At 38.0% G+C, this 11,066-nt stretch overlaps 1 protein-coding gene across 1 annotated transcript; it reads left to right on the forward strand.

The window, feature by feature from the left end:
- Positions 1–416: 416 nt before the first annotated feature.
- On the forward strand, positions 417–8,019 carry cndp2 (carnosine dipeptidase 2). Its single transcript, XM_027175952.2, has 12 exons — positions 417–562; positions 948–1,065; positions 1,414–1,557; positions 1,825–1,987; positions 3,110–3,198; positions 3,933–4,133; positions 4,298–4,382; positions 4,630–4,790; positions 5,972–6,136; positions 6,668–6,809; positions 7,277–7,424; positions 7,563–8,019. Exons 2-12 carry the CDS (start codon positions 1,006–1,008, stop codon positions 7,627–7,629), a joined length of 1,425 nt encoding a protein of 474 aa, XP_027031753.1. The 5' UTR covers positions 417–562; positions 948–1,005; the 3' UTR covers positions 7,630–8,019.
- Positions 8,020–11,066: the final 3,047 nt, after the last annotated feature.

Genomic DNA, 11,066 nt, shown 5'->3' on the forward strand with positions numbered 1-11,066 from the left:
CAGTTATAAACATGTGTTACCAATGTTTACGATCAAATAAACATTAAATAAGTTTTTTTTCCTGTTTGGATTGAAAGTCAGGAGATTCTCAGGAAATCAGAAGTACGTTTCTGACACCACAGAAAACTGAACTACAAAAAACACTCCACAGGTCGTGAAAGCATAAAATAACAGGAAATGAGTCACTCTGCAAAAATGTACAGTAACAAATTGCAGTAAAGTGAGGAGAGGAACATAATAGAATGTAATGAATAGTTTTGTTTTTATATATAGTTTAATTTTTAAAATCTTTCACGTTTTTGCACCCGATTATGATTCCATCTATAATTTATTAATCACTTATTAATAACAATAAAAAAAGATTTAGTCGTCATGTGATATCCAGTGGTAGGCGTAACGCTTTTGCTCATCAGACGAAAATTAATTGGTTAGCAAATGTGTCAATTTTAAGCTAAGCGATTTGATTGGCTGTCGTATAAAGCGGAAATGCACAGACTAAAAAAAAAAAATAGCACACTCATTTCTTCAGAGTTATAGTGGGCAGGAGGAGTGATTTATCCAGGTAATTAATACAGACGCTTGTACATGTAATAATCGTGTCTAATTAATATTTATCTGTGTAAGTACCGTGTGTTATTTTTTTATTTGGATTCACATGGCACGCGCTATATTTACTTCTGTAGCATCATTTCTTTGTAACAAAATACTGTTACTCTTGTAATATGATGTATTACTGGGGTTCAGAATCAGAATCGATTCAGAATCGATTTAGAATCGAATGGATTCAGAATCGATTCTGATTCTGACGATTATTAGATCAGAGATCATTGGCTTATTGATAAATGCTCGTCGTTCCTGGATTTTGTGCAAAGTTATCTTTTAACCTAGTAGCTTTGATAACAAAATGGAGTTGTCAGCAGTTATAAAGTCCGTCTCTGTTATACAAGGGTGAAACACTCGACACTCGATTCGACTCAGGCAACAGAAGTGCAGCATTACAGCAACATGTCTTACCTTCCAGCCCTCTTCAAATATGTGGATGAGCACCAGGACGAATATGTTAAGGTAAATATGACTTTTTTTTTTAATGGAACCATATTCCTAAAGTCAACTGAGTGTGCATCAAATCTGAGTCTGGTTAAACTGAACAAATACACTTTTAAATATCTATAGCAGAACCAAACACATGCATAATGACATTTACCCAATTTTATATCATCTTGTTAAATTTTTTTACACTTCTTGTAGCTTTTAATTTTCATTTTCGTCCCTTTTTTATAGTCATTTTCTATGGATATGTAACTTTATATTACATTTTTTTACATCAAGATATACTTCAGGAATTATTCAGTACCTTAATAATGATTGAATGTAAAATAAACATTTAACTGTGACTGGTTTTGTGTATCACAGCGCCTGGCTGACTGGGTTGCTGTGCAGAGTGTCTCAGCCTGGCCTGAGAAGCGTGGAGAGATCAAGACCATGATGGAAATGGCAGCCAAAGACATAGAGAGGCTGGGAGGCACGACAGAGTTGGTGGACATCGGAAAACAGAAGGTGGGGTTTCTGTCGTCCTCGTTCAACTTGCTTTGCATATTCAATCTCGGAAAGATCATGGTGTACAGTGGAGATGGAAAACAACCCTGAATGAACTTTTTCAATCTATGATCAAAACAATATAGATTTTTTTTTTGTCATTTGAATGTGTTTGTCATTGTGTCCTTATAGGGGTCTTGAAAACAATGTGAATCTTGCTTAAACTAAAAATGAAGCTAAGGCAAAGTTGGGTTTTGACACACGCATGGTCCTCTGTGTTTGTCCTAGCTGCCAGGTGGTGAAGAGATTCCTCTTCCTCCTATTATTCTGGGCAGGTTAGGCTCAGACCCAGGCAAGAAGACAGTGTGCATCTATGGACACCTGGATGTCCAGCCTGCACATATTGACGATGGATGGGACTCTGAGCCCTTCACTCTGGTTGAGAGAGACGGTAAGCTGAACTGAATTTTCAGTCTAGACTAGATGTTTTGATATGTGTGTTAAAATTCAAGTTAGAAAAATAATTAGCATGTAGTAAGTGGTGTGGCCTGTGATTTAAAGTATAACACTTTACTTTAAGGTTCCCTAAACTGACACCTTAGCTTACATGAATAAACCATGAACTTCAACATAGTTACACAATAAATAGGTTCTTAAAATGTTTCCAGGCACTGAAAGTCAGGATCAGCTGATTAACAGGAATCAAGTGCTCCTGCTTGATTAGATAAAGAAAAAAACCCAGCACCCAAACTGGCCCTTTGCAGATAAGATCGGACACCTATGATCTAATGTAAAGCTGATGCTGCAAAATCCATCAAGTGACCATGACCAGACCTTCTAATGAGAGAAAGTCAGTAGTCTTGTGATCAAGTCAGTGTCTTCTGCTGACTGGCTAATAAACCCATCACTGTGGTTTCCATTTTGCTCTTGTGACTGTATTGAGGAAACGTGCATCTCATGACCGCGACCGCTCCAAAATTGCACAATAAGCTTATATGTTGTGAGGGAGGCTTTTCCAATTGTTAGATTCCCTCTTTGTTTTATGTGTGTAAGGAAAAAAAAGCTACCGTTACTACACTGAAGTTGAACGTTTCCATATAACATAAAAGTCGAAATTGTATACCATAGTGATACATCAGGGATTATATTGTTTATTCACTAAAGGAGGACACGTGCTACCTTTTAACTATATATTTTAAATGCATTTCTTATAAATATTTGTGCATGTGGAACATCTGCCATACAACACCTTGTGATTTAACTTGTTACTATAGAAACAATAATTTATTCCAGCAATATAAACCTCTATCAGCCATAACTGCTGCCATAGCTACTTTTATAGAAAATTAATCAACACCTTCAAACCAATCAGAGTACAGAATTCAAGCCCTGTGATTTAAATTATTATTATTATTATTTTTTTTACCGTTTTTGAAATGAGTGAAAAGGTCTTCTATTTTGTTTCATTATTGCATTAAACAAAATGTTGAAAAAACATTAACATTTGCACTTGCTAATGATTTATATTCTTCAGAAGGCCGACTTATGACAGGAAAATGTTGTCGTCTTGCAGGTAAACTTTATGGCCGTGGATCTACAGATGACAAAGGCCCCGTTCTCGCCTGGTTTAATGTCATTGAAGCTTTTCAGAAGATAGGACAGGTACTGACATTTAATATCACCTTTATTAAAGGCTTTATGTCTTAATACATTATGTGCTCTAAGGAGTTAATGTAAACAATTTTTCAAAACTAAATTTTAAGTCTATTTTTTTTCTAGATGAAAAAAACTTACTTTAAAATAGTATTTTTTTCTTTCCCAAGTGTGTTTATGTTGCTGTTTGTTGGCACTGCATTTTATTTGAGTGTCTAGGTGAGCCTTTAACACTTTGTTCCATACAAAAGATAATAAAATCTTTCGAAATAATCTAACCTCTAATAAACCGTTTACCCTGGACTGAGGTTCACTGTATCACTGGCTGTTCAGTTCAGTTATTAAAGATCATCAAGTATGCAATGTGAACTTTGTTCAGCGTTGTTCGCCTTAAAGTAATAGCAGTCCCGGCTTTGCATGTTCACTTGTACGCTCTTCAATAGAAACACTTTTTTTTTTCTTTCTTTTTTTTTTTTTTCAATCCTAACCCTTATGAACTTTAACATCAGATGTGTATATAATAAATATCAACATTTTTATAGTTTTGACCAGTAAATATTCAATCTGATTGTCAATGTTTGAAAATTGGGTTCAAATTTGATCTTGACTTGAGAATTAACAAGGATTAAAACAATACAGAAAAGTAAAATGTGTAATAAATGCAGAAAAATTGGAACTATTTAAATGTAACGTTACAAAATATCATACACTATTTCCTGTTTTAATTTTTTTCTACGTTGCAGGAGCTGCCCATCAACATCAAGTTCTGCTTCGAGGGGATGGAAGAGTCCGGCTCTGAGGGTTTGGATGATTTGGTGTTCTCACGCAAAGACTCATTCTTTAAGGATGTGGACTATGTTTGCATTTCAGACAACTACTGGCTGGGCAAGACCAAGCCCTGCATTACCTACGGCCTCAGAGGAATCTGCTACTTCTTTTTAGAGGTGAGGAAGAGATCCATTCTTCTGTGTTTTTTTTTATGTGGTTTGTTTGATGAGTCACTGCTTTTTGTTCACACACTCAAGTACGAGAAGTTTTTAGTTCGGCTCTGCCCATATGAAAGAGACTTCAGAGATCCTTTCCTAATACCAGTATATTTGTTGAACAGGTGGAATGCTGCGATAAGGATCTGCATTCTGGAGTGTTCGGAGGCTCCGTCCATGAAGCCATGACTGATCTGATTACTCTCATGGGTGAGTTCCAGCAGCAAAAATTGAGAAAATCACAACTAGAAGAAAAACGAACAAAAGAGTACACGATATCTTGCGTGTGGTATCACAATAACAGATACCAAAACACCCCACGTTCATCACACAGTTTAAATCTGGATTATATTACTTTGTGTTTGTTTCATGGTCAGTATGTTAGTGTGTCTTTTTAAAAAGTGCATTCCAAGAGAGACAAACTCTGAAAAAGCTACGATATTTGTTTGGGTTTCAGGCACTTTGGTGGATACGAAGGGGAAGATCCTCGTCCCAGGGATGTATGATCATGTTGCTGAGCTCACAGAAGCAGAGAGAAAGCTTTATGAGAAGATCGAGTTCGATCTGGAGGATTACACCAAAGACGTGGGAGCACAACGTCTGCTGCACAGCACTAAAGTACACGGTTCAGTCTCTGTCTCGTATTTAAAAGAGTGACCAAACTACAGCGTGTGCAGGTCTACAGTGTTTTGTGGTTTGTGACGATCTCTGTTAACAGGGGGGGGTAATACAATTACTATCTGTATGCAAGTGGTGCTTTCCAAGCTGACAGTGGGGTGGGAGGGAAAGACCAATCGGCTCAGTAATACAATAACAATGACATTACTGTGACACAATACTTTGTGCTTATTTACTGTGCTGTACCTCATGGAAACAGAATTATTTTTAGAACAATAACAAAGTGCAGGGCTGGATGATGGTGGTACTAAAGAAAAGAAAGCAAGAAAACCAAAGATTGTTCCCTACGCCATTTTACACACTCGTCTACAACCAAAAGTGAAACCATGTGAAATCATAACTACGCTACACTTCCCTCTAAAACCTGAGTACAAGGGGGAAGTACCTGCCCCTTACCTAAGGTGTCTAGACCGATAAGGATACTATGTGGTGTAACATGTATGAGCTTCTTACCTGCTCCAGCTTCGGCAGCAGAATAACACGGTGCACAGAATAACACAAATGACTCCGCATAACAACTCGAACACGCAGGCTTGGTGTTATGCGAGCTCTTTTATCTATTCTGGTCTTCTTCTGGACTTTGCTTCTCTATGTAGCGGTCAGGAATGTGGAAGCAGCCAGCTACGTCACGCTTTCCTCATGATTCACTGCTAACATTCATTAACATTCATTAGGTATCTTGTGCTATATCTGCACCACTAATGAAACCATAGTAACCAACAGTAAAGTAACGGATCACCAGCGAGCAGTTTGAGTGACAGAATATGACGGCAAATGCATTTTCCTGTAGCTCGGATTATTCGTACATGGTTGTAAATGCGCTCTAATCGTTACCTGAGTTCACGCATGTGAAGCCTGTTTTTATACTATTTGTATTTTATCAGTCGTTCTTTTTTATTAGTTACTCGTGTTGTCTGCTACTTTGCTAATAGGTTTGCTAAGGGCAGCCATGAAATTGTACGTATTATAAAGAGTTAATATTTGGAGTTTTGTGGTAGACTGTGGTACAGTTTTGTGCTAATGTTTCTTTATTTTTGATTATTTGCAAAACACTAGCTATTTTGTCGACAGGTTTATTTCATTTTAGATTAATTACAGGTTATCTTTTTTTTTTCACGTAGGAGCAAGTGTTGATGCACCGCTGGAGGTACCCGTCTCTTTCACTGCATGGCATCGAGGGCGCTTTCTCTGCTTCAGGAGCTAAGACGGTCATCCCACGCAAAGTCACCGGGAAGTTCTCCATCCGCCTGGTGCCGGACATGGACCCCAAAGTGGTGGAGGAACAGGTGAGGAAGCTTTTTATACTGATAGCTCACATTTACACCTTTCAGAAGTTTGTATTTAGAAAATATTAATGCACTGATTTGGGTAGAATCGAGGCTGGAGGTATACGGTGCTTAATTTTTAAACTAGTCAAACTCTTCTCGTTCTTTCGGCGTTTCCCGTTAGGTGTAACCTCAGCAAATCATCTCTTTCCACTTAACTCTTAAGGTGTTTATTCTCATATCCTCATTTAACACATCCATATATCTCACCTACGGCCTTCCTCTTGACCTCTTACCTGGCAGTGGGGGGGGGGGGGGGGGTGTTGATGCTTGTCTCAGATCATAGTCAATTTTGTCAATTCCTTTTTTTTTTTTTTTTTGATGTGTTACGAACAAAGCCAAACACTGACCTGCATTTTCAGATGTTGTTCTTCCAGACTGAGAAAAAGGAAATGCTCTTCTTCTTCTTGTTCTTCTTCCTCTTCTTCTGTTTTGTACACTGATTATTCTTAAGAGTTCTTACCTGAAAGACTTGTTGTGTTCGATTCTTAGGTCGTCTCCCACATCAATAAGAAGTTTGCTGAGCTTGAGAGCCCCAACAAAATAAAGGTTTACATGGGTCATGGAGCCAAGGCCTGGGTGTCTGATTTTAACCATCCTCACTACATGGCTGGTAGAAAAGCCATGAAGACTGGTAAGGAACCGTGCTGTCCTGTCTGTCAGTGGTGGTGATCTGGATTTTCTATAGATGTACATTATACGTAATGTGACTGACAGAAGGTATTAATTTCGGACCCTGATTGCTGGGTAGTATTTATTTCGGACCCCCGACTGACGGAGGGTACTGATTTCGGACCCCCGACTGACGGACGCTACTGATTTCGGACCCCCGACTGACGGACGGTACTGATTGTTTAAAGAATATCATTATTTTATTTTTGTTACTTGTCAGAACATATGAATAATTTAAAGTACTGTAAGTGCAATGTTTCCCACAATAATCTATCAGTCTATTTCTGTCCATCTGTCACATTTTTACATGATAATTTTGTTATATTGCATAAAACTGTGTTTTAGGTGTATTTTTATTTTAGGTGTATTTTTGTTATATTGCAAAAAAAAAGGTGTTTTTCTAACTTTGTATCTTTTTTTTTTCCATAGTTTTCGGTGTTGAGCCTGATCTGACCCGTGAGGGAGGAAGTATCCCTGTAACTCTGACCTTCCAGGAGGCTACAGGGCGCAATGTCATGCTGCTTCCTGTCGGCTCCTCAGATGATGGAGCTCATTCCCAAAACGAGAAACTTAACAGGTATATTTGACACTCGTGCTAACATTGCTCGTCCGTCCAAGTGTTCGACCAGGCACTAAGTACATGCTCAGTAACATCTACAGAGTCTAGATTAAATGTTTTTTTCTTCATTCTTTTTTCTTTTTTTTTTTTTTGCAGGTCCAACTACATCCAGGGTACTAAAATGTTGGGTGCTTATTTCCATGAAGTATCTCAACTCAGTTAACAGGTTCATGTGGATCATTGTAACCTGGTTTGGAAGCTTGATGAAGGAATGAAAATTGTCCATGTTTTGTAATTAAATATGGTGTTTAATACCAACATGCCTATAAGCACCCAGTACCGAGAAAGAGTATCAAAAACAGTGAATCAGCTTTTTATTTTTAGTGATTAACACAAGCAGCAGTTTACAGTATCAGCGCTGGAGGATTTCAGTGTATGAATCAGTGGTTTGGGTCACATCATGTGATCTAACTGTAGCGAACTGACAGGACATTCATGGGCTCAGATGTAGCAAGGAAAGATGGTTTATATGTAATCAGTAAACTAAAGTGTTGTTGCTCTGAAGGTGTAAAGTCTTATAAGAATTCTCTTACAATAAAAGCTAAAAAAGTTATTCATGTCTGCATCATGTATTTAAAGCCTGGCTGTAATTAGTGGAGTTTATCTCAATATCTGGTGTTGTGACCGATCACCAAAACAGGTATGTGATCAGTATCAGTAACAATAACGCTCTTGAGTACAGTTCCTGGAAACCTTCTACGTCCCGCGAGAGAAATATAGAAGATCGAACTTTATTAATCCCAAAGGAAATTCTTTGTCCCAGATTGCTTCAGATTACAAGAGAAATAAATAGAAATGAAATATAAACTAAATATTTTTTAATAATGTACAAAAAAATAAAAGTACAGAAAGGTGTTAGGGAACTAAGAACATACATGATATTAATGTACATATTGTGAAACTGGGATAGTGTGTATCATGGCACTGTGTCATTGTAAATACTGCTAGTGTTTATTGTGTCAGCTCTTAGATATAGAGTTTGATTTCCACTGTTCTGTGGTTGTCTTAGTAGTGATCTCAGTCTAGAGCTGGATGTGCTGTGGAAGGACTCCAGCATCACATGCAGAGTGTGACGTACTGTCAAGGAGTTTCCTCAGTATTCTCCTCTTATGCCCCCGTTTCCACCAGAAAGAACCGGGTGCTGGTTCAGAGCTGGTGCTGGTGCTGGTTCAAACAGGTTTGCCTTTCCATGGGCTAGAGAGCCATCACAGAGCCAAGTGTTACATCACTGTATACAACGTTATACAGCAACGTTAGCGCAGCAGCAGCAAACATCAACAATGGCAAATGTTGCTTTACTGTTAATGCTCATGGCTTTGTGAACCTACATTGGCATCCAAACGTGGAGAATCCTGATTTAAAAATGGTCTTGTTGGTCACAGTAGCCCCGCCAACAGAACCTGATGCTAGCGGTTCTTAAGTCTAGACCAGCAATGTTTTGGTGCTACTTAAGAACCACTTTTCATGGTTCAGAGCTGGTGCTTTGGGTGTCAAAAAAGAAAGAACTGATTTCATTTAGGCTTTGGCTGAACCAGCACTCAAACTGCCTCGGTGGCATCAGAATTCTCAACCAGACACTCCAGCTCCACTCTCATGACAGATCCTGCTTTCCTAAGAAGCTTGTTAAGTCCTGTTGGTGTTAGCTGTCTCCACCCTGCTACCCCAGCACACTACAGTGCAGCAGAAGATGATGCTGGTTACCACTGAGTGGTAGAACATCTGCAGATGGTTCTTCAGACATTAAAGGACCTGAGTCTCAGGAAGACGTACAGGCGACTCTGACCTTTCTAATACGGTGCATCAGTGTTTCTGGTCTATCCCAGCTTGTTGTCCACCGTATGTGGACACCCTGATATGTATATGTTAATATATAATAAATAGCTTGCTTCAGTTTCTTCAAAATTCTGAGAAACAGCCTTGGATTAGACTGCTTTGTCTCAAAGCAATACAATGCAGCATGAAAGGCCAGGAATAGCTCGAGACTCGCTTTAGGCTACACTGCAATATTTAAAATCAGTGTGATGTCCAATTCCACATGACATTACTCTAATATTGAATAACCCACACAGGCCTCTACAAATGTCTCACATGTGCACTTTACTGCAGCTGAAGAAAAGAAACTAAGCTTGTTATTTATTCCACTTTATTCCGCAAACTTTTTCCTTGCTTGTGATTCATGTTTTTCAAACATCATTATAGCATCATGGAAACTAAGTGATGTAAATAGATTCCACTAGGTTCTTTCCTGAAATTGTACATGAACTCAAGTAAACATAGAAATAATGCGATTAAATGTGACGCCCTGTATGTGAATAATTGAACACGACAACGATTTAGATGCAGAAAAATAAAACCTGCACTGCATCTCATGAACACGTGGGAACACGGGAAATAATCACGTGAAGAATTAAGACGTGGAAATAAAGTGACGTGAAAAAATGAATAAGTATGAACATAAATAAATGATGTGAGAAAGAGGTGACGAAATAAAAATGTGAACATAGAAATAATAAAGATGTGAAAAGTTAAAACACATGAATATAAATAAATGATGTGAAAAAAATCAGACGTTGAAAAAAACAAACAAAAAGAAAACATCAAAACTACATGAATCGTGACAATCATACAACAAGAAAAAATGTAATTATGAATATAAAATAAGTAAGAAAATGGGGGGGGGGACAGAAGCTCAATCACCACTTGTGAAAAGTTGATTGTAAAAAAAAAAAATGTGAAAAATAACCTGAGGTGTTGAAGAAATTTGTGACTATGTGAGATCTGTGCAATTAAAAAATAATAAATAAATAAATAAATATCTTTCCTGTCTTGGTAATTCAGTGTGTGCTGGTGAGCTGCGTGGTGCCTACAGGTGGACTGACAGCTCACCGGTGGGTCTGTCCTCTCCGTGCGGGAGGTCACGTCCATCCCACAATCCCTTTCTCATAGCCTTGGGAAGAGTGTGAGTGTGGTCCGGCTAGCTGGACGGATCAGAACGGACAAACTTGTCTGGTGGCACTAACTTTCAGTGACGTCCGCCGTGTAAATAAGAGCAGACAGCCTGTCTCTGCCCTTAAGATTTGTTACGTCTCTAGAACAGTAAAGGTTTTTTTTTCTCCTTTTTTCTCTTCATAAATTTAGCATGATGAAGTGTACATGGGTTTTGTGAGACATGGCCCGTGGCGGTGGAGGTTCTGAAAGCGGGCCTGTGTTTACCACGTGTTGCTTTGAGCTTTAATCCAGATTCGATTTGACTGGTGAAACAGACAGAAAAACTCATCGCCTCTGCTGGATTTCTTTTTGGATTGCAGTCTAAACACTAGGCCAGGAGGTGAGTAGCCCTTACAGAAAATAGCATTAATGCACACGTGTCGTTTCACACACTTTGTTTCAAATTTTCACATGCTATTTGCTAACATTGATCTTTTTGAATGTTTATTTGTTTTTGGAATATATTGTGAATTGTTCAATTATGATTGTTCACATTTGCTTTACTTTCATATATATATATATATATATATATATATATATATATATATATATATATATAGCTTTTTTTTTTTTGCTTAATTTTTCATTTCTACTTCCTTTCAAGTTTTATTC

This window comes from Tachysurus fulvidraco, chromosome 24 (genome assembly GCF_022655615.1).
Source record: "Tachysurus fulvidraco isolate hzauxx_2018 chromosome 24, HZAU_PFXX_2.0, whole genome shotgun sequence".
Classification (NCBI taxonomy): domain Eukaryota; kingdom Metazoa; phylum Chordata; class Actinopteri; order Siluriformes; family Bagridae; genus Tachysurus; species Tachysurus fulvidraco.